The following is a 24096-nucleotide window of genomic DNA, read 5'->3' on the forward strand; positions in this document are numbered from 1 at the left end:
TACTTTATTTTTCTTTTTCTCCTATTGTTTTAGGTATTTCCCTCTCTGTCTTTTTGTATCATATGGGGGTCATATGGATCAAATTCGAATTCAAATTCAAATTCACAACTTCAAAGTTCAGTTCCCCCACCTACTGATGTGAGGCCTTTGGCACAATGTGTCACCTCAAAAGGCTTCAGTAGCATCCTCTACAGAATGGGCATGAGAACACCAACTCTATGTGGGGTTATTACAGTATGACATGAGGTGACCCACGGAAAGTGGCTCACGTAACACATAGTTAACTTTCTTTTCCTCACTAGAAGCTATTACGGTTGTCGGGAGGGATTCCCTGGGGTCTCGTTTATCTTCAGAAGATAGAGTCTGGGGCCACGCGGTATCTGGATCGAGATGTTAGCGTAGTTTTCATGCACAAATATCACCCTGAAATTATTCTATCTCAGAAGAATACAGCTAGCTTTCATTCTCTTGGAAAAGTCTAAAATAAATTAGAAATCAAAACCAACAAGACCTTTCCAGAACCCTGGTGGGGGGTGGAGGGGGGGGTTTCTACCTCTACATGTCGCACTTACGAGGTCGGTAGTACTCTCTAGAAATCCCGGACAGAGGTGGGGGCGAGCTTTGAGAGGATGTTGAAATCAGAAAGGCAGGCAGCTTGGATTTTCTGTATCGCTACGTTTGTAAAAGCACCATTTTCTTCCTAAGTCAATATTATTCTAAAACTGACACCGAGAATCTTACGGTCTTTTTTTTTTTTTTCTGAGTGAAAAACGATACGCAAATGGACACAGTCTAAGGTGGATTCAAACTACATTTGGAGGAACATCGCAAAAGCAGAACGTGAAACCGAAGGGTGGGTTGGGTATTTAAGACAATTAGAGAAATAGTAATTAGGAATTTCACGTGTCACCAAAAAACATCCTCCTTCACCCTTCCGGGCCTGGTTGTGAAGTCCTGAAGATGAAGACCTTGTCCCTCCCACAGCTTCGTGACTCCCCCTGACAGCGGCTCCGTGCGCTAATGTGCCCACACACATGCTATCCCATCCAGCCAAGTGTAGCATTTTTCTTCCTAGTCAAGTGTCCTCCAAGTTTAATTAAAGCAGCCAGCTATCTAGCAATTACTTCCCCTGTCCGTCTTACCGCATCCGTATTGTCTCCCTTTGAATTGATTTCTGACTACAGCCCCTGCCTGTGCTACGGCTGAGCCAATGTGGGGAGAGACTAGCGGCAGAACTCATCCCCCCACCCCGCCTTTCATTGCATTAAAATGAATTGTCGGAAAAAGATTTAAAGCTGATTTTAACCAGTCTTTGGACCATTTTTAAAATGCCTGCTTGTAACAGTTGAAGGCTGTCATTTGCACAGAGAGGCCCTGCTGTCCGTTCTCCCACCGGAGCCGTGCTCCGCACTCCGGTTAATTTCCCCAAGCTCAGTGCTGACCGTGCCAGGCCCCCACCCGCAAAGCCCCGTGGGGTCCCTCCACCAAGCGTCACCTACAGCCCCGACCGTCGGCTCTGCCAGGCTGGCTCTCGCTTGGCCCTCGTGGCCCATGCCCCAGGCCCGCGAGGCACGTGGAGCCCAGACGCTCTCCTCCATACCGCTCATCCACGTCTCCCACTGTACTTCCGGCCACGAGCCTCCTGTACCTGGAGTCCCCTTCGCGCCAGACTCTACAACCTGCAACACATCGTGTGTGCTCTCCGAGGCCCTCTTCCTTGAAGCGTCCCCGGGTCTTCCAATCCCAGAGTCACTTGTTCATTCTCAAGTGGCAAGGACAATTTCTATCACCCTTGATGGGACTCGTAGTTTCCTACACTGTATAGTAACTTATTTATAAATTGTGTGTGTGTGTGTGTGTGTGTGTGTGTGTGTGTATGTGTGTGTGTGTGATAGAAGACAAAAAGCTCCTTATAAACAGAATGTGTCTGTTTGCTCATGTAAGCTAAAATAGTGCTTCTTTTCACGTGAAAGGGACTCTGTAAATGTTTGGGGAGATGGGTCAACAATGAACAAATCAAAAAATGAATTAACAGGTGCTAAGAATTCGTTAATCCATGCTTATCCTTAAGAGCGGCCCCTAAAGACAGATAAAATCCTGCCTTCCCGAGATACAAAGGGAAAACGAGCGGAGCAGTTTAAGCACGCTGAGATATCAACTAAGAATAAAACAGGAAGTAGCCAAGCGAAACCTTAACAGAAGTTAAAAAAATAGACACTTGGGAAGTTTATTTCCTCATACTGCTCAGTCCCTGGTCATGCCAGGTTTCACCAGATAACATGAGTCCTCTTTATCTACTGCCTCTTGGAATGTACAAACAAGCAGTCTTTCCAATTGGAAATGCTAGTTCCTTACCTTTTCCCTCCCTGTCTCTCATTCATCTGGAAGGGCTGGGAACAAATCCAAATTGCTACCTTTGCTTTTAAAGACTCGACATGTAGCACGTATCTGGGAAGCAGAAAACAGAAATTTTGAGCCGAGTGGGCCCCAGATACACCCTAGCCCCCTTGGTGACCACCTACGCAGGCAGGACAATAGCTTCTATCTTCTGACATCTGGCTGAGTGAGTGACCAGCCATGGCCCTGGTTCCCCTGGTCACCACACAGCCTAACATTCTTCCAGAGTCTTTTTCTCCCTGAGGTAATGTCGTCAACCTAAGAGCTCACCCATGGTGTTATTTTTGTCAATGCAGAGAAGTATTTTACTGAAAGTAATTTCCCCTCTCTCGTCCCAGGACCGTATGCCTTAGAGTGATCCATGAATCATGTGACCTTTGGCTCCTTTGGGGAAACGATGCTCTTCTCTCGAGTCATCAGAAAGAAGGCCTGGTTCAGAGAAGTTCTCTAGGGTGAAACCCCGGGCAGCAAGTGGAGTCTTCTAGAGGCTTCCTGTAGTCTCTACAGCTCCCGCCAAAGTGATTTCCATGTTCAGAATCTACCGTTCCTCCTTTGGACACCGACAATACTTGGTCTTTCTGCTTACCATCCATGAACTCTAATGAGCTCCAATCTCCTCTCAAAAAATTAACCCTGTCCCAGAAATCCAGACTAGACAGACGTAAGTCCAAGGGAAGCTTGGGGGTGGGGGATGACGAGGGCTGCCAACAGTGACTCGTGGTGCAAGGGTTCCATCTCAGACGCTCTGTCCTAGACTAGATCAGTCCTGTTGCTTCTGACAGAACGGGGAGAAAGAACACTGGGTCAAGACGAGGGATTAGAAGCAGGTCGTTGCCAATGCTGCACGCACTCCTCTAAGCTAGACAGCACGGATGCCGTTTCTCTTCCCCACATGTCCTGTCATCTGGAGGCCTTAGCGTGGACACTTTTGTTCCCAAGGTCTACAAGGAGCTTCAAACTCGGCAGTCAGCCATGTCTATCTCCACTCTCACACACTCTCACATCTGTCTTCACGATGAGCGCCCCCTTGGGAAGATGCTATTCTTGGAAGTAATTTCACATTCTGACACTGCAGAAAGCTAGCACAAGCTACAGCTACTTCAGATCTCTGCAAAGAGCGCTGTGCACTGGTAACTTTTAGTCCACTAGAAACGGAGGCATCAAAGCACTACTCCGTATATGCTGAGAGAAGGAAAAGTGTCACGAAAAACATGTCTTCCTGCAGTCCCCAATAATTCTCCTGAGTAGAACGAGGAAAAACCGATGGGCTGTGGAGTCAAACAACCAACACCGGAAGCCAGTGGCGGGGGCATGTTTTGGGTCTGACTTTAAAGACAGAAAATCAGGTTATGTTCATTTCGTCAGAAATCAACAAGTCAGTGGTACCCCATGTAAAAGAAAAGCTTAGAGACAAAACACGAGACACTGAGAAAGAATAATTATCTCCCCTTCTAAGAACTGTTTTACTGTTCACAAAAACTAAAGCCTGGGCTTTTCAGCAGAAACCCAAAAGTCTGTTGGCAATGGAAAAGCTCACGTCTCCGTAAAATTCCCAAAGCAATCAAACATCAAGGAAAGGAAGTATGTGACATATCGGTGACTTACTTTTCCCCCAGTGTTTTGAAGATCAAAAGAATATCTCTATTTGACCAACAGGACACTTTCCCCCGCCCCCACCCAGTCTCCAACCGCCCCACTGCGGGGGGGAGGGGGGGGGTTGGGGTGGGGGGAGACTAAGCAAATTCCTTGGTTTCTCAAGTCATTACCATGGGCTAAAATGACGTGACAATAACAGCAAACAGAGGTGCCGCCTACACCAACCCTCTCATCAGTTTCAAAATATGTTTTGTTGGTTCTCATTGACGCCACTCAAAGGAACTGGTCACTCATGGTCTCGAAAGTTTGACAACAAATTGTGTGATTAAATTCCTTAAACACGTCTGTCCATTACTAATCCTCTTTTGCCAACATCCCTTTCAGAGAAAAATCACCGCTCCACGGTGCCTGATTTATATTTCATTTTGAGAACAGGAAGTAAAGGGATTAAAGTTAAGGATTAAAACACTTACTCTTTACTGCATTTTTGCTCCTCCCGAATGGCTTCCTGGTTGCTATGGCTACTGTTCACTGGTCCTTAGCCCTGAATGCACGTCTTTGCATTAATAAAATATTTTAAATGAGACTTCACGGAAAACAACAGGGAAAGTAGTTTAAGTTCAATTGCTCTTGAGAGAAAAAGCTAACATTTTTTAAGAATCTTTTTTTTTTGCCTTTGTCTCTTTATTGGTATCCTTGAGAGCGAAGCTGGAGCTAGAAGACAGCACGGGGACAATCTGAAGACACGCAGTGTGAAATCAGAATTACGCGGCAGGGGCACAAGAAGGTTACTCTGAGATGGTGAGTTGGTCCTGACTTTACAGACCAGCGTTTGTAGGGAGATTAAGGATCCCTGGGAATTCCTCCAATGTGGCAACACCACAGAACGTTTTAAAGGCAAAAATGCACGTAAATGTGGTGTTGCAATTCCACATCGCAAATACCAGCCAGGAAATGAAAAGCTGAGGCGTTTACCGCCACAAAGTCAAGTTAGGCCTCTCCGTGTACGTATCGCTGTTTTGTAACCGAAGTCACTGGCGTGCTTAGGGGGCAGCATCTGCACACGAGTGTGGCCAAAGAGGTGACAGCCACGAGCAACATATGCCTCCGGGGCTGAAGGCGTCTGCACGTATAGAGCACACAGCTGATGCAGAGCTGGGTGTCGAGAAGGGAGGGTGACACTGACAAGTGAGCAAACACAACTGCGTTTGAGTTGCTCCTTTGAAAACACTCCCCTGACATTCGTTTTAGAATATACTGCCTACATTCCTTTCAAAAGCCAAGGAAAACTAAGGAGATGGAAAAGTAAAACTCCATTTTAAGATCTATTCTCAAAGCCCAATAGCAGGATAGACTCCAGGATAAAGTGGAATGACTTCTAATACACCACCCCACCCGTTTTTCCCCCCGATGCTTGGTTTTTCTCTGCCTTGATATCGAGTAGTTTCAAACTATTCTTCTGCCCCCCAGAGACCCTACTGAAACTACCTCCCTGAGGTCCAAATACCCTCATCATTTCTCACTTCCTCCGATTCCACGTTCCTCACATAATATCCACAGAGGACAGACATAGATGCTACTTGAAAACACATAATTAAAGCCGTATTAATAGACTAATGGGAACAAAGGGACTGATACATTTCCTTTGCCATACAACAAAAGCAAATTTTATAGGGATCTTCCAGAGACAATCCCCTAACTGGAAAGAACGGTGTCATGGTGACCACTCTAAGTGTCGTAATACACAGGCTAGCGGTATGGACAATTTTAAGCAAAGGTGAGTAGCTCCCACATCATACCATAAGCTAAATGGTGCTGCCCATGGACAGGACTGTAGAATCTGAAACTAACCTGGATGGAAATGGTCAGAGTTCAATGCAGACCCACAAGGTAGAATCATGTCTTTCCCAACACCCGTGTTCCTTCTTTCCTGGCTTTGGTCTTTTCTTTTGGAAACCACTTTTATTTAGGGATAATCCTGAGGACTTAGGGTCATCCCAGGGCAGGCTGGGGTTCCTGTCTGTTGTTCTTGTGCATTTGCAATCAAGACGGGGCAGAAGGAACCTACCCTTCAGAGGCAATTCTCCATGAGTATCTCAGGTTTCTCTACGCGTTGGGAGCAGAGGAACTGGCTGTCTTTCTGAACTACCTCTTAAAGGACGTTTCTATACTAAACAGCTTTGGAAAACGGACTGGGGTAGTCTCTTCCTCCTGAGCAAAATGTCAAGCATGCTTTCATCCATTAGAAAGGATTTGGGTTCCCTGAGCTCAGAATTTCCCTCTGGTAACACGATCCACTGAAAGTGCCAGTGTTGCCTGGCCCTCTCTGTGTCACCTTGTGGGAACTGGGACTTAAGAAAGTGGCACGAGAAAATGATTGTACTCTGGCTACTGCTATGGCTATGAGTAATAAGCTCTCCTTTTGTCTCTGACCCAGGAGGTTCGTGTCTTCGGCCAACATCCATTAAACTACAGCAGGCTAACTTATTAGCTCACACCTAGAGTCAAATCTCAGACCCTTGATACTTGATAGCTCCTGACAGGCACAGAACCATCCCTAGATGTGCAAAATACTTTTGCCCAGAATATTTTTATAATCAATGTGAGTCACTCCAAGTCAGTCTACATCACATTAGCGGTCCAATCTCAAGTGATTCAGCTAAAGAAATGTTACACTGGGCATCTGCTCACCAGGACACTCTAGTGGAATTAGGGGTGCCTGTAGGGCTCCAGAATGATCCCACAGTCATGTGTCCCAGGGCTCATTAAGGCACGTGTGTGATCCCACGTATGGGGTAGAGGGTGGGACAGAGCCCCGAACGAGAAGAATGGGGGCTGGCGCCCTTATGGGTACTAGTGTGGGCTCAAGGATGCCCACCTCGATAGTAGGGCTGGCCCAGCCCCCGAAAGGAAGCCAATGCAAAACGTGGGGGCCCTCAAGGGGCAGGGTCCCAGTCAGGGGCCACGCCACCACCTTCTAACACAAGGCTGCTAGAGAGCTTCCGCAAATGATCGTCACGCAACAACTTGCTGACAAGTTACAAAACCTCCCGTGGTGGAAAATCAGACAGCCCTCAGTAGAAACGGTAGCGTCCAAGGAGCACCGGAGGTAGAGTCAGAAGATCCCAGCTGATGACCCACTGTGCTTTGGAAAGTCATGTAGCTTCTCTGAACCTTCTTTATCTCTCAAATGGGATTAGACTGATACCTATACTAACACTGGACAACTGCTGTGAAGAACAGAGGTAAACAGACATAAAGATGCCCAGTAACCTGTGCTACACACGTATTTGGGAGTTATTATTTCTCTTCCTTTTCTTTCATCTCTTATTTCCTAAGGGTAGAAAATAAAAATGGGTAATTCTATCTTTTATGTCATTACTGGATATTTGAAACACCAGCGTGCCGCCTCCCGCTGTCAGTGATGGTCGAGAAGCTAGCCTCCATCAGTGATGGTCCATCAGTGATGGGCGAGAAGCCAGAAGTGGTGTTGAGCTTGTGAGTGTTTTACTGTGTTAATATCCTGGTCCATTTCACTCCTAATACCCTGATAGGGGAAGGGGCTCACAATCGGGGCGGACGTGGGAGGCTCGTTAGGCGGGACGAAGGGTTAGCTTCCTCTGCTCATTTATGCCATGATTTAGAGAATCTTAATAGGTCTGTCTTTATGACTGTGGGAACTTGTACATATTTTTCCATAGAAAAGAACAAGATTATTTAAAGAAGAAGAAGAAAAAGAAGAAGAGGAGGAGGGGGAGGAGAAGGGAGGAGGAGAAGAAGAGGAGGGGGGGGAGGGGGAGGAGGAGAATGGATCCTTTGATTGCTACTCTGAGTACACAGAAATGAAATCTGATGTTTGTATTCGCTTATGTACAAATGAGGAAATGTCAAGGATGCCCTTTGTACTATCATCTCAAAATGCAATTTATCCAAAGACCACGGTGGGTAAGTATTACCCAAATTCCTTCGGCCAGTGCTTGTACGCTAGGTTAGCCCAGAGCACTACTGTGATGCACAGGTTCTCGTCTGACGTGCTCTGCTCTCTCTTTACCAGTGGCTTCCGCACTGACCTTCCCTTTTCAGAGCCCAGGGATGTCCTTGCAAATACTGAGTAAGGAATGTTTCTCATGGCAGTGGTCCTTCCTATACACTTCTGAGTAAGAAGAATAAAAACAGAGGGGCCCCACAATAGGAGAAGACATGCACCAGTGTTAAGCCATTGTGACAACATTTATGTGCTATGACCTGGCTTTACAAAAATTTCTTTTAATTTGAGAGGGGGAGAGAGAGAGAGAGAGAGAGAGAGAGAAAGCAGAGGACACAGAAGGAGAGAGAGAATATTAATCAGGCTCTTCATACAGCCTGATGTGGAGCTTGATCTCATGACCCTGGGATCACGACCTGAGTCAAAATCTAGAGTCGGGCACTCAATGAACTGAACCACCCAGGCGCCCCACCACTACCTGGCTTTTCTATTTCCCATAGGGGAGGGTGCCAAATGGGAAATATTAGAAAAACAATTGCTGGAAGGAGGGTGGGAGAGGGGAGTGAAGCCTAGCACAGGAGAGGATGAGGCAAGAGAGCTCACCTAGCTGGTCAGGGAATACAAAGTTCTAAGGCTATGGAAACCCTACTGCCAAAAACACCTGTGAATATGGCTATAAAAGTAACGCTTTGAGAAAGTGCCAGGAGTCAGGCCCAGAAAATGGAGAAAGAGAAATCCATACCTCAAATTTCGACAAGGCAAAAAAAGAGATAAAGCCTAGAAATGCCACGCATCACCACAACACTTAGAAATCATGCGTGAAAGATTCTAGAAAGAATCATCGGTTGGTGAGCAGTTCAGAAAGAAAATGGTCAGCAGGAGCCAGGAGTTGGACATTGAGAACAACCAGAGAATCCTCCTTTCCTTTTTAGATGCCATTATGTGAAAGCCGCACATGTAATGAGCGCAGAATTCACCAGGACATTTAGCAAAGTCTCTTCGTGATAGCATCTTGGACAAGACTGAGAATCCAGGAGCTGAAGACAGCCCAGCTGGGTGCAGTCATAATTGGAAGAGCCGCTGTATCTAAAGAATATTGATTAATGGAAATATGGCAACCTAACTAGTTGCCTTGTCTCCTTTCACCCTAAATCCCTAATTCGTCCCCCACGTTACCACCATAATTATCTTCGATCCGACCACGGTCTATGTTCAAACATCTGAGCATGGCATATAAGGCCTGTTAACATCACTTTCCCTGTCAACTTTTTCAACCTCCATACTTGCCTCAACAGCCAATAAATGACACTGCAGGTCTCAGGCGACCCTAGCTGACACGAGTCTGTGGCGTGAACAACATGGAAAGGGTAGAGAGGCATGCGATCCATGTGCTAAAAAACCTGGAAGCTGGGTAATAAGAAAAAAATCGCAGGGAACCAGTGATATTAAGGCAGAATCTCTGCATACACCAGTGAGGTCGTTAATGGAAAAGAAGGATCCTGGGAAGGCAGGACAGACTAGCTCACATGTGGGTGTTCCAGGAAGGGACGTTTTTGAGCTAAAAAAAATACACATATGTAAAGAATGTTTGGACGTATTACTTTTTAAATAACAACGACAACAAAAAGAGATTGCCTTCGTTGTCAGAAAGCTTCAGATGAAGAGGCTTTATGAATATCTTCTGGGACTTTCTAAATGTGATTCCCCAAGCTGGAGAATGTGATTACATTTAAAAACTCTTGTAATTCTGATGGGCTACAGCTGTGCCCACAGCTGGCCCCACGGAGGGGCTGTGTAGCAAGCACCCACCCCGAAAAGCCACTCAGGAAAAACATCCTTCTATTCCGGTTAAAAGAGCCGCCCCATGGGGGCCATGACTATCTTTAGTCCTTTAACAGTTAACTCAAGAGTCAGTCTGTACTCGACCAACAGCGGAAACAGTGAGCATTTAAGATGTCACATGACACTTTGCGAGCGTTTATAAAGAGGGCTCCGGACTGTCGGTTGGGGTGGGGGGTGGTGGAGAATAATCTTTTGCCAAGACGTTTCGTGGAATGCCAAGATTGCAAACAGTATGTCAAGACTTAGCGGACAGCTCTGCATTGGGCCGTATTAACTAACTCTGCCGCACATTTCCGTAGGCCTTTCGGCGTGTACGAAAACCAGCACCTTTGGGCATCGTACTTGGCTTCCTTTCTGCTTCTATACTTTCTCACTTCTCAGAAACAAACTAAAGAGAGCAGAAGGAGCAATAAAAAAAAAATGCATCCTGACTCTAAAAGGATGGAATAAAAGGAGATGATGTACACACCATGGCTCGGAAAGGTCAAGGCATTAAGTGTGGTGCAGTGAGATCCTTTACTATCGATACTTCCCCGGTCACTAGGAAAGCACGGGAATTACGGAGACTGGATTCCACCCGAGGAGGCCCTCAAGGGGAGCCGAGCCGGGGGTTCAAATGTCTGCTACTCCCGTGACTTCTCACGCAGGAATCCCATGGAGCCAGCGGGGGCAGGGAGACATCTCCTCTCCCCTTGCACGATTCGTGCTATTTTCTGACTCGCACCTTCTGGCACCACTCAGACGAGCCAGTTTCCTCGGCAGCAATGCAGGAGGGCAGGCTGGTCTTGCTCAGGATGGCAGCCCCTCTGGGGTCAACTCCCACCCCTGTGGCCATGAGCCACCTCCTCCCAGGGTGGACTGTCTATGTGGAGGGCTGCAGCTAGCCCTGTGCTTGTGTCTTCTCACTGATGCCCACGGCAGTTCCCACGGAAGGTTTTTAAACAGCTAAAATCTCTTGGAGGGAAAAAATACATTAATGGAGGAGTCTGGAGTAGAGAAAACCAACTTCCTACAACTGCAACAATCGCCTGTCTTCTCTCTTAGGAAACTATTTACAAAAAAATTTTTTTAATGTTTATTTATTCTTGCGCGAGAGACAGAGAGACAGTGAGAGCAGGGAAGGGGCAGAGAGAGAGGGAGACTCAGAATCTGAAACAGGCCCCAGGCGCTGAGCTGTCAGCACAGAGCCCGACGCGGGGCTCGAACTCACGAACCAGGAGACCATGACCTGAGCGGAGGTTGGACGCTTAACTGACTGAGCCACCCAGGCGCCCCTCGGAAACTCTTAACAGACAACATGATGTAATTCTAACAGTGATGTCTAACCTTTACTTGGCATATATAATGTGGCGGGCACCACGCTAAGTGTCACTGTCATTATTTCATTTAATGATCTAAACACACTGTATTAACAAGCATTACATGACATAAAATTAGGATAATAATGACTGATTTAAAAGTTAGCGTATTATTGGGGCACCTGGGTGGCTCAGTCAATGAAGCATCCGACTCAGTCGCATCATGACTTCGGCTCAGGTCATGATCTCACAGTTGGTGGGTTCGAGCCCCCGCGTCGGGCTCTGTGCGGACAGCTCAGAGCCTGGAGCTGCTCCAGATTCTGTGTCTCCCTCTCTCTCTCTGCCCCTCCCCTGCTTGTGCTCTGTCTCTGTCTCTCAAAAATAAACGTTACAAAAAAAAAAGTTAGCATATTATGATAAACTTGTACGATCCTGTAAATTCTCAGATATATAAATCAAAATGTTTTTTAAAAGTATCTGCTTATTTGCTTGAAGTATCATAATCTTTTCCTCTTAGCACAGTTTCTGTAAATTAGTTGGCATGAACATATTTGCTTTGAACAGTCAAGTGTATAACACAAAGGGGTGGGACCAGGTATATCAAATAATTAATTTCCTTCTGTTTTCGTAGAGAACATTCAATTTGCACTAATATAAATTACACATCGAGGTTCGCCATTACCCATTTTCATGTGGTTAATATTACCTTCAAATAAAGTAACTTTAAATTTTAACATAAAGGATTCTAATTTGTGGGTGTGATGGTTAGTTTTCTGTGTCCTCTGGGCTAGCCTCTAGTCCCCAGTCATATACAATAAGACACTAATCTAGGTATTGCTGTGAAAGTATTTATTTATTTTTGAGAGAGAGAGAGAGAGAGAGAGAGACTGAGAGACAGAGAGACAGAGCATGAGTTGGAGATGGGGAGAGAGAGAGGGAGACACAGAATCCGAAGCAGGCTCCAGGCCCGGAGCTGGCAGCACAGAGCCCAACGTGGGGTTCGAATTCACGAACTGTGAGATCATGACCTGAGCTGAAGTTGGATATCCAACCGACCAAGCCACCCAGGCGCCCTGTGAAGGTATTTTTTTTAGACGTGACTAGTGTCTACAATCAGCTGATTTTTAAGGAAAGGAGATTATCCTGGATAATCTGAGTGAACCTGATCCAATCACCTGACAGGCCTTGAGACCATAACTGAGGTTTCCCTGAGGAAGAAGACACTCCACCTGCGGAGTGCTCATCCGATCCTGGGGCCAGGAACCCGGCTACCATCTGGACTCTTCACTTCCCCTCGCCCCTGGCATTCGATCCACCATTACTTCCCGCTGACTCACTTTCGTCCCAGCGGCCCGCTAACCCTCCCCCGGGCCTCCCTTCTATCTTGTAAAAGTGCACACCCTTCTGCCTGGTGCAAAGGCTTCCCGTCTGTGTCTACTCCACATGCCGATTCCCCATCTATCAGCCCACCCCTTGTCAAAATCCAGCTTTGACATCCCTGATTGCCTCAAGGGAAAGGAGTGTATCTCACCTTTTTTTTTTTTTTTTTTTTTTTTTTTTTTTTTATACCAGGCGCTTAGCAAAATATCAGATCCATGGTAAATGTCGGGTGAGTAGGAGGCAGTCCCCCAAGGCACGTGGAGCACAGATTCTCCTTAGTTGGGTACTGTAACCAAAGCCAGGTGAAACAGTCACAAGGAGCCCTGCATTTCTGTTGGCTCGGAGGGTCTTTATCCCCTTTTTAAACTTTTCTTCTTTTATATAGACTGGTACGTGATACACACAGACCCGTACGTATTTAACGTACACGGTTTGATTTGGACGTATGCAGACACCCATGATGCGATCACCGTAGTCAAGGGAACAGAAGGTAAGGGACACACACAGCACCTCCCAGAGTCTCCCTTGTCATGTTATGGGGTTTTGGGTCTGTTTTTTAAAATCTTTCTTGTCATCAGAGGATTTTAATTTTGGAGAGTCCATGAAATCTCTAGAGCCTCTACCTAGAAAACACATTTAGCATATTGGTCCTGCGACTTTGTAAGTTCCCTGAAATCCATCCAGCCGTGGAGCTCCCACTTATGGTCGGTGGAGCCCAGGTTAATAACCCCTGAATGGGACCAAACACCACAGGTCCAAGTCTGTTTTTAATTCCCTCTGGTTTGGGTCTCAGCTGCCTTTCCCTTGTTTGGATCTCTCTTGGACCGTCATCCAAGAGTCCACATGACCCAGAAAGACTGGCTATCAGAGCCACTGGAAGATTATTCAGTGCTCAGGAAGGAACGTATTGGTGAGGACTCTTGTTGTGTGGGTATTTACACTATCCTGGACTGGAGGTCTGTGATAGAACAATGCCTTCTGCTGAAGCAGCTTTCCTTTCATCTTGGAGGCCCTGCATTTGCCTTTCAAGCTAGCTGGAAGATGGGAAATGGAAAAACTAGGGGAGTGTCACGTAAGCTAAGTCAGGAAGCAAGTCATGGCGCTGCTTAAAAGGAGCCCCTGCCTCCTGGCATCCAATCCAAATACGACTCTGAAGACACGGCCACCGGCCCGGGATCCACCACGACAAGTTTCTACATCAGGCTTATCCAAGCCCTTGTGTGAAGTCACCCCAAAAATAAACCTCCACGGCTCAGAGAACCCAGAGACAAACGAATGGGAACACATTGCCCGTGGATATCAAAGACAAAGCTCCAACGAAAGGGGAAGACGAGGGAACTGGCGGAGGGAGCAGTAATTCCTCGGGGGATGTGAGTACTTTAAGAACAGAGACGAAGAACAAAGCCCCAGAAGATCTGTGGGGAGCTGTGTCATGATATTTGAGGACATCTATTAAGGCAGAGGAGTCTGAGCTAAATGCTTTTTATTCCAAAACCATTTTCATCGAGAATTCACGCAATCTAATAAGGGAAAGGGAATGAGAAGCTTAGAAGGCTTCTGTCAATCAATCAAAAAAGCAATTACCTAGGAACTATTTCCATAAGGTAGCTGTGCTAGGCACTGTACAGCCCGAACTGGTTATTAAAACGCCCACCAGAGAGTCCTCATTCCTTACACGGTTGGCCGGAGCTGTGCCAAACACCCCCATTTTTGGTCACAAGTAACAATTTTCAGGGGGGACAGAAATAAAACCACTTTGCCACATATGACAAAGTAGACTGAAGTCATCAAGGACAATCTAAAAACCCACGGCGGGGGGGGGGGGGGGCGCGTGGGTGGCTCAGTGGGTTAAGCATCTGGCTTCAGCTCAGGTCATGATCTCGCCATTCGCGAGTTCGAGCCCTGCGTTGGGCTCTGTGCTGATGGCTCGGAGCCTGCAGCCCGCTTCCGATTCTGTGTCTCCCTCTCTCTCTGCCCCTCCCCCACTCACACTCTGTCTCAGTCTCTCTCAAAAATAAATAAACATTGAAAAAAAATTTAAAAACCCACAGAGCTCCTCTTGGCTTTCAAACAATAGAACCTAAGACTTCACTCCTTAAGAATCTCTAGCCTTTGCAAAGGAGCTCTCGAGATACCATGTTCCAGAACCACTCTCTGTGTGACGTCGTCCCAGCTGTTTCCTAGGGTACTGAAAGCACAGAAGTCCCTGCATCTCTGGTCAGGATGTCATCTTCGGGAGGGCAAGTTCAGGCCTTACTTGTTTCTAAATCCTCAGAGCTGCACCTGTGCTGCCTGCGGGCCCCGCCCAGTGAGTCACTGATGCTGACCTCCTGAGTCATATTCTTAGGTGGGAGAGGAAGGCTATGCATTTCATGGTCTGGCACCCAGTCCCTCTAATGTCACTGCAATTAAGGACAGGCTGCAGAAAAGTGCAATTATAACAACCTAAGGTAATCCTGACATCTACTGCTGTGCCCTTCCTGGTACCAGGTTCTTTTAAAAGAAGTTCAAGCGGAAAGGTACAGTAGTTTTTTTTTAAGTAGGCCCCCTGGCCGACATGGGGCTTGAACTCGTGACCCCCTGATCAAGGGCTGCACGCTCTACCTGCTGAGCCAGTCAAGGTGCCCAAGAAGGTGGAGTTATTTTGACCTAAGCAGTGCTTTTTAAAACATTGCAGCTAAAGCTTTTATTCTCGTTTCTAAAATGACTACTGAAATGTGCACCCAAGCATTACACCTGAGTAGGTCCTTCTTTGTCATCTCCGTATCAACTCCCACCCTGTTTCCTTGCCTGCGTTTGTGTTACTTATTTTCTGTTGACCTTCTTATCATTGTTGGGTTTCATCAAGACAGCGTGGCTCTATGAAGACAGAAGATATGCGTCTGTCTTGTACACGCTGGGTGGGACGTGTGGGTCTAACCCAGTGCCTGGCACACAGTAGGTGCCTAAGAAATATTTGCTAGATGAAAGAAATGAAATCACGTGAGATTATTTCTCAAATAATTTACTGGAAGAGTGTTTTGATGAGATGCGCTAGAGGATAAAGACGGTTTTGTTGGCCAAGTGATTCTGAGCAGTGCTTAGTGTTCCGTTTCCTCCACAGTATCAGATAACCCAGGCTCTGAGAATTCTTGTGAGAAGAAAGCCTTGAATATTATTTAGCTCTGCATTTCCCAAATATATAGGACAACAACAAACTTTTTAAAAGTAGTATCTGATAGGGGCGCCTGGGTGGCTCAGTCGGTTGAGCGTCCGACTTCAGCTCAGGTCATGATCTCACACTCCGTTGAGTTTAAGCCCTGCGTCGGGCTCTGTGCTGACAGCTCGGGGCCTGGATCCTGCTTCGGAATCTGTGTCTCCCTCTCTCTCTGCCCCTCCCCTGCTCATGCTCTGTCTCCTTCTGTCTCAAAAATAAATAGAAACGTTAAAAAAAATTTTTTTTTTAAAGTAGTATCTGGTAACATCCTGTGGAATGTGTTCCAAAGAACCCACTTAGGGCAACACTGCTTTAAGAGCTACAGAAAGACCCTGGGCCTCTAGGCCCAGAGACGCTGGAATTTTCTGTATTTACAAGGCTGAAGGCAGCTTTTCCTGATCTCTCCAGAAAGAAAGAGAAGCTTTTTCTCACAAACTGCTTACTTTATGGACAAGCGACCCCGCCATTCCACTTCCCACACCCAACACGGATTCTCAACTCCTTCTCAAGGGCTCCAGAACCTGGTGGTAGACCAATGCTCTCAAAAGTGTGGCTGGGACCACTGGGCCTCGCTAAGACAGAAGCCTCTGCACAACTGGCTTCAACTTCCAATCAGCTGCTTTGAGTATGAGGTTAAATTTAAGAGGACTTATTTCTATCATTTACATTCAATTAATTAACACCGCTACTTTGGGCCACAATTGTTTGCCTTATCAAAGCCAATCCAGTGGCTTTCTCAAAATCGGTTACCCTCACCAGAGGCATCAGGACAGTCGGGCAGGGTAGCAGGTACCATCATCGTTCTCAGGGCAGATACAAGCAACACCAACAGCCATTAAAGTATGGAAGTGGGTAAATGACTCACTTAGAAAAATAACCATTTTAGTGCCCTTTTAACATGAACAAAGCATCATGACTCTTCCAATATGATTTCCAATGTGATTTATCATGTGAAAGGAAAACAGGTTAGCACATCTTGAAATCACGTGTCCATGACAGGTGCCTACTACTGACATTCCATTAAGGGTCAGAGGGACTTTTCATTTATTCCTGAGAAGGAAGGAAGGAAGGAAGGAAGGAAGGAAGGAAGGAAGGAAGGAAGGAAGGAAGAAAGAAAGAAAGAAAGAAAGAAAGAAAGAAAGAAAGAAAGAAAGAAAGAAAGAAAGAAAGAAAGAAAGAGGAGGGAGAGGGGAGAGGAGAGAAGACAGGGAGAGAAGACAGGGAGGGAGGAAGGGAGGGAGAAAAGACGAAAAAGAAAAAGGAGAGTCACAACCTGGAAGGCTCTGTGTGCCCCACTGTGCACGCCCTGTGCCAGGCAGATGTACGGAAAACAAGTGGTAGCTTTAATATGGGCTGGTAACACCCATACCGGTAACATCAGCAACTGTAATATGGGCCTCCATGTAGGGGAAATGGATTTTTTCACACAGCTTTTGAAGATTCCAACAACCGCACACAGCAAGGTGAGCTTTGTGGCACTCAGTGGAATCATTTATAGGTTTGAGTCTCTATGTGTGTGTGTTGGGGGTGGGGGGGCGGCTCTGAACAGATTCCATCTCCCGGAAGAGAGACGTATCCCTAAGCTGCTCTGTCTTAGCCAGAGAGCTACTGTAAGAGCTGACCTCTCAAGAAGGAAACACGAGCGCACGTGGGGTTCGTCCGCATTTCAGATGCTGCGCTGGGTTTATAACAGACTGCGCCCAAGTTGCAAAACTGAAAGCCATCAACCAGGGTGGGCCGGAGGTGAATGTTAACAAAACGTTTAACCAATCAACGGCCAGAGTCTGGCGTCTTCCTGGAGCTGTGAAATGGAGGGCACATTCGTGCCATCTCTGACTTCTGGCCCCGCATTCTTTTGCGTTCTCTTTAAGAAGTCCACTTCGAGGACAAGCCAGAGGCGAAGGGAGACCGCCCCCCCTCCCCCCCCGCCACTTATGCCACTACCAGGGCACGAATGAAAAATTCTGATAAAGCTCACAGCCTTGAGGAAAGTTTCAAGTGGCTTACTGCCTTGGTTTTCTCTTCTTCTGCCAGTCATTATCGGGCAGAACTGAAGGACAGATTCTGCCTTTTGCTCTGCAGGCTAAGTTCTATTCTCGCTGGAGACCATCGCTGGGGAGTGGAGTGTCTCACTACTCGCTTATTCGTGGGGCCCTCTATTTAATGGACTCGAGATCGGGAAGGCACATTCCACGGAAGAAGTCAGCTCTCCCCTGATGGAGTGAGTGGGTGTGCACACGTTAGGCAATGAGAAAAGTTATTTTCTGCATGCCGTGAGCCAAATTATCCCAATTCCTTTGCCGAAGAGCTTCCCCCGCCCTTCTCCTTTTTTCTCTTCGTAGCTTGAATAATATTTAGCTAAGATTTCAGGTTCCTGGTTTTCAGTAGGATCCAACAGGTGTGGGGAAGGGTCATGTGCCCACGGCCAGGGTCGTGAGGTCTCTGCTGTATGATGAGCGTCTGTCTTCGGGCTCGGGGAGCCTTCTCACTGGCCCGAATTTCAGAGCAGGGCCTCATAAAGCCGGCAACGTTAAGACCCAAATAATGTCATTTAGTGTCTAGGGGGAGGTTAAAAAGAGGATTAGAGGAAAGCAGGCAGGCAGGGTATATTAAACGAGTCCATGACTAGCAGGGTGTGACAGAAAAGGGTTTTATTCTTTTCAACAAAACAATTCCCCAGGGCTGGGATCATTACTCCACTGTGCCTTTATCACCTTGGAATTTTTATGGTTATTTTTGATGAATTCACATTTTTGTAAAGGCTTTTTTGAAATGATGCCAGTTTTCAATTTTTAATTAAAGTCGTAAATAATCTTAATTCTGCCTTAAAAGGTTTATTGTTTCTTACTTTTTTTTTTTTAGTTTATTATTGCTGCCAGGAAATATTTCAAATACCAAGCACTGATGTGAGTTAGCAATTAGAATCTCTCCAAGGTCTTGTAACAACGTTGTACACCATGTAAACATCACAGACCAGTTTACCGCTCGAGGTCTGAAAGTGTGGATTGGCTGCTTTCAGGTTTATTCACAATGCTTCTCCCGGGGGTGGCATTTCCTCTTTTTATCGGATGGGGCGACTTTCATCGTTTTAATTTCCACAGATTAATTTGTCACTGATTCGTAACAGATTTTAAGAATCTTCGGATTAAAAAAGACAGGTCACTAAGGTCTGGGCAATGAAAGGCAGCCACATCAGTTCAGCCATTTGCAGGAAACAAGGTGCACATTAAAAGCTAAATGAGCACAGAGTACCTCACTTTAAAGAAGACAAAATTAAGAGCATAATGCAGTATTTGATATTAGGCTATCGTACAGCTCCTCGAAAGTACACCCTGGCTACCCAGCCTCACTGCTGAAGGCTGTCTGCACAAATTGCCCATCAATTTCTATTTTGCAGCCTCGGGTCCAGTTTTCTTTTTCAAATTAGTGCTTCAAGAATCTTTCACACACTCCAAACTAAGTCTTCCTTTATATAGAGGCTGAGACAGACCACGTCTGAACAATAGAAACCAATTAATTAATGATCCCTGAAAATATCTCATTATGTTTCCATACCTACTGTCAACCTAGGGGACCTTCTTAAGTTGACTACACAATGTGATGCTTATTTGTCTGGATGTGGCACTTATATTCCCTCATGTCCATGGCAGGTGTTACTCTCTGTGAAGGTGAAGGTGCTCTCCAGTCTTAGGATAGATTTCCTAGTATGGTAAAACCCCACACATTTCAGACAACGTGGGAGGTGGATGGTCAGATTTAGGAGAAAAAACTCTCAAGAAGGTTTTTGTTTTTTTGAATTTTTTATATGTTTATTTTTGATGGAGAGAGAGCGAGCAAGCGAGGGAGAGAGAGAGAGAGAGAGTGCGCGCACAAGCAGGGGAGGGTTAGAGAAAGAGGGAGACACAGAACCCAAAGCAGGCTCCAGGCTGTGAGCTGTCAGCACAGAGCCCAATGCAGGGCTCGAGCTCATGAACTGCGAGCTCATGGAGATCACCACCTGAGCTGAAGTTGGGATGCTTAACCGACTGAGCCATCCAAGCGCCCCTGTTTTGTTTTTGTTTTTTAAACAAAGACAACTTATCAGTTCAAGTTCACAAGATACACACGGAGATAATGGCAAAAGCCGTTAGACCGTGGTCCTGCAACACAGTATGCAACGTTGGTGTTGTTCAAATATTAAGTGTCCTCCTTAGAGCTTTAGATTATTAATTCACTTAGCAGTTCCTTACTCTTCTACGGTACAGGAATATCTTCAGTGTGGGTTTAATGGTCATCTGTTATCATTTACTGTATTCCAATAGAAGAGACTTACAGAAAAAAAAAATGATTTAACAACTGACTTACAAGAGTGGGTTTACATACAATTAAGAGCATCTATCAAATCCTTCCAACTGGGCATTTTTCTAATTTGCAGGGAAGAGGTCAAATTCTTTCCATATATGAGCCTTCAACTGGCACTGTGCTAACACCTCTCAAGAAGAAAAACCTCAAGTAAAAAAAGACTACACAGCATTTCCCAACATAAAAGCATTAAATCCCTATAAACCAGGAAAGAATGCACGATTCTAGTTAACTAGAAGCCACAGTGACCTGAACACCAGGGTCATGGGGTTCAATCACATCATGGGGACTTGAAGTATTGTGAATCTTAAGACTTCCCTTAAATTTGTTACGAAGGGCCCTTACATGAATCAGGTACCATCTCAACACAAATGAGACACTCATAAAGCTAAGGTCAGCTCAGTGTGGTTCTCTGCCATGGTGAGAAGTTGCTTATTGGTCCAAAAAGTTAGAAACTCAGTTATTGGGACCTCGAAAGCTGCTAAACTCCTTGTCACCATGGGGCCAATCACTTGCTGGAGATCTTACGAGATCGAGATCGAGAGAGAGAGAGAGAGAGAGAGAGAGAGAGGTGGGGAGAGAGAGAGAGTCAGTCAGAGTCAGACAGGTTGGCTGGTTGATCTTTAACATTTCTCCCAAATCCAAAACTCTATGATTTCTATGTGTGCTAAAAGCCGCATTAATTCCTCACCGATATCAAAGCCATTTTAGGTTCAGTTCCTCTCTCAGATTTCCATACACAGCACCTATGAAGAAACGTGTCTTTTTCTAAGCTTAAAGGGAGGGATATTCTGCACTTACTCATCCTGGAGATACACCTACCTTCTCCATCAGAACTAACAGGGTTTTGGCCAATTGATATTTTAGGAAAAAGCACTTACCTCCAGAAAGGCTTTCTGTTGTGCTCTTTTTCCCAATTCAATTTTCTTTAGCTATTTGGACTTAATCTCCATAAAAGCCTTTTGTTACTCTCCAGTTTAGGTGACTTTTACTATTTCCTCTGATTCTTATCATACAGGCCCTCCCCCAGAAATTCCTATCCGGTCATACGAGCTATGCAGACCACAGCACTGCTGTTACTTCGGGGAAGATGTCCCCCTCAGAGAGTCTAATGCATGAAACTACCTTGAGAAGTCAAAGAATTCCAGGGCCCTGCACAAGGTCCCAGTAGTGCAAGAGTAACTTAAATGTGCCTTTCCTGGCTAGATCCATTCTCTTTCGAAGTTACCTTTTTTCTCGCTTGTTGATCTTTGGAAGAATGTGCCTTCACATGCTTTCTGAGGGAGCTTGGGTCTGTGTAGCGTTTGGAGCATCCTGGAATTTGACAAGCATAAGGTTTCTAAATGAGAAAGAAAAAAAAAAACAAAAAAAACAAAACAGCTGTAGTTAAATCATAGAGGTGACCAGGGAAGATTTACTCAAGACTACTGACTTCAGAGCATGAACTGTTACCAACTGACTGATGTGAAATGCTGGGTAATACTTGTGGGTTTTAATTAGAAAGCCCAGTAAGTTTGCATCAAGGCAAAGGGGAGAGTCAACTTTCAAGAAACGAGGAGGCAGCGTTTAGGGGTGTGCTCTCCCCGCAAAACATCTTGTGGCATTTCTGGATGTGGGAATCATTAGTAAGCATCTCTAGTCATACTTACAGTTCTGTTCCCCTGAAAACAACCTCTGGTATTGTCAGAAACTAGGAAACACACATTCTCTAAGAGTTCGGGTATAAAGAAGCTGCAGAAAAGTCCAGAAAGGACTGGGAATGTTTCAGAGGAAACCTGATTCAGAGAGAAGGAGAGAATTAAAAGGGAGTGTTAGTGGAAAGTGAGCGAGAGACCACAGGTTTCAAACAACAGACACATGCAAACTCAGCCAGAGAAACATTAATCTTATTATAGGTATGACAGGTATAGGGGAGGCCCGGTGCTCAGCTGGGTTACACGCATAAGCTCTTGGCTGAGTGTAAGGAGACCACAAGTTTTGGCCACCTGCAACGCCCCCAGGCTCCTGAGATGTGAGGTACAGAGCCTAAGGCTGAGTCCAGAATCTTTTTAATTTTTGCACCCCTGGTGATGGGTATACAATTATGAGGAATGAATGAATGGGAGCACGCCATACATCAGTTCAAATTTTAGCACCTATGCCTACTGTGACAACAGAATTCATAGCAGGGGTTTGAGAGTATTGGCTTTTATGTTATGAACTAAAGCGAAACTGTTTACTCAAAGAACTAAAAGAAGAAGTCGCAAGGTAAACTATGCAAGTCACAGCTTAGAGTCACTTTGTACCTCTCAGTAGGTGACATTAATTGGAGTTGTGCCCCCATGATTTGAAATGTAAGCAGGAGAAGTGAAACCCTGCCCCTAAAATAGGATTCTTACTCTAGGAACCTGCTCTTCCAATGACCAAAAAGAAAAAAAAAAAAACCACAATTCAGATTTTTAAAAATTATTATTTCCAGTTTGCTCCTGTTTTCATGTGGATGTTTGTCATTTTGGGAACCAACATATACGTGGATTCTTGCCCCGCTGGAAGCTGTATCTATGCTTCACTTTTTTGCTTCTGCCATTTTTGATTCCAAGCACAACGTAAAGTCATGAATATATAATTTAGTTTGACACCTCCCAATTTGAATTCGAAGTTTGATGTCTCTGTTCCTTGAGTGACTGACTGACTGAATCACCCAACAGGTCTGAATGGTTTCATGGTATGCTGGGTCCTGGGTCACATGTTAGAATGCTAACAATGGACATTGGATGCACCAGGCTCTCCGTATCTCAGGTTTTGCCAACGGCGAGCCAACATGGGCTGAAGTCACTAGTCAACGAGCTTCCCTCGGGCAAACAAAAGTTTTCTTTCACCTGGGAATCTCTTCTGGGTTCGCACAGCAGTCTTGCCATAGCCTTCCCCACCCGGCCCTGGCTTTAGGGGAACAACCAGCTAATATCTCTATTAGCGGTCATGTTGTGACCACATAAACTCGGATTCTGGCACTAGAGGAGATGTGGCATGTTCAAAAAAAAACCAAAAAAAACAAAAAAAAACAAAAAAAAACCCAAAGAAACAAAAAAAACAACTTTGGGAACATTAACACGTTATATAAACCAACCCTATTGTTATTACCATGGTCACTAATATATGGGTTGAAAAGAAAAGGAATGGGTAATGTCACTTTGTATTTGAGTTTGGGATGTTCTTGAAACATCTCACCATCCCTCCCAGCTGGCCTTCACTCTCTCCCCTGCTGTTAGCCACCTGGGATCAGTGTGCCAAAACAGCAATGTCAGGGGCGGGTCCAAGTGGTGTACTGGTAATTTGATCTCAGGTTACCCCAGCTTTTAAATGGCATGCTATGCTTTATTAAACTATATTTTCCATGTGCACTGTAAAATCACTTCCCCTGTTTAGACAGTAAGATGCTAATAGGGAAATGAGTTAATAAAACTTTTCAGGGTTAGAATTTTGAACTTGGGAAAAATCATTTTCCTGTAAGAATCCCCTGAGTTGAAGAAAAGATACTTTATCCAAAATTCTGACAGCATTAGCATAAGGAGTGGTTAATGAAAGGAAATGGGGGCCTAAATTTAAATAATACATTCTTCAAGCAGCTACAGTTTGCTTTTTATTTTATTTTATTTTATTTTTCAACGTTTTTTATTTATTTTTGGGACAGAGAGAGACAGACCATGAACGGGGGAGGGGCAGAGAGAGAGGGAGACACAGAATCGGAAACAGGCTCCAGGCTCCGAGCCATCAGCCCAGAGCCTGACGCGGGGCTCGAACTCACAGACCGCGAGATCGTGACCTGGCTGAAGTCGGACGCTTCACCGACTGCGCCACCCAGGCGCCCCAACAGTTTGCTTTTTAAAACAAATGGTTAATTTCTGCACGATTTAAAAAGAGCTTAACAATTGGTTTAATGCAATAAAAATTTAAACAGGAGGTAGGTTTGCGTCTTAAAAGGAGGAACGATGGTTTTAAAAGATTTAATAGAGAGGTAGTTAAAAAAAATAAAAATAGCTGGGTTTTAAAAGCTACTGCATTGAACTGAATCATGAAATTAT

General features: G+C 45.4%; 1 protein-coding gene across 6 annotated transcripts in view; it reads right to left on the reverse strand.

Moving 5' to 3' along the window:
* Positions 1-24096, reverse strand: part of GLIS3 (GLIS family zinc finger 3) — a 502487-nt gene that overhangs the window by 76251 nt on the left and 402140 nt on the right. For 5 of the 6 annotated variants that reach the window (XM_058695817.1, XM_058695819.1, XM_058695814.1 and 2 more), the window contains 2 exons: positions 21685-21810; positions 21264-21374 (listed from right to left, as the gene is read on the reverse strand). In XM_058695817.1, coding sequence (XP_058551800.1) covers positions 21264-21374; positions 21685-21810 — 237 coding nt within the window. The remainder of the gene's footprint in view (positions 1-21263; positions 21375-21684; positions 21811-24096) is intronic. The other variant, XM_058695818.1, reaches the window with a different exon arrangement.

This window comes from Neofelis nebulosa, chromosome 12 (genome assembly GCF_028018385.1).
Source record: "Neofelis nebulosa isolate mNeoNeb1 chromosome 12, mNeoNeb1.pri, whole genome shotgun sequence".
Classification (NCBI taxonomy): domain Eukaryota; kingdom Metazoa; phylum Chordata; class Mammalia; order Carnivora; family Felidae; genus Neofelis; species Neofelis nebulosa.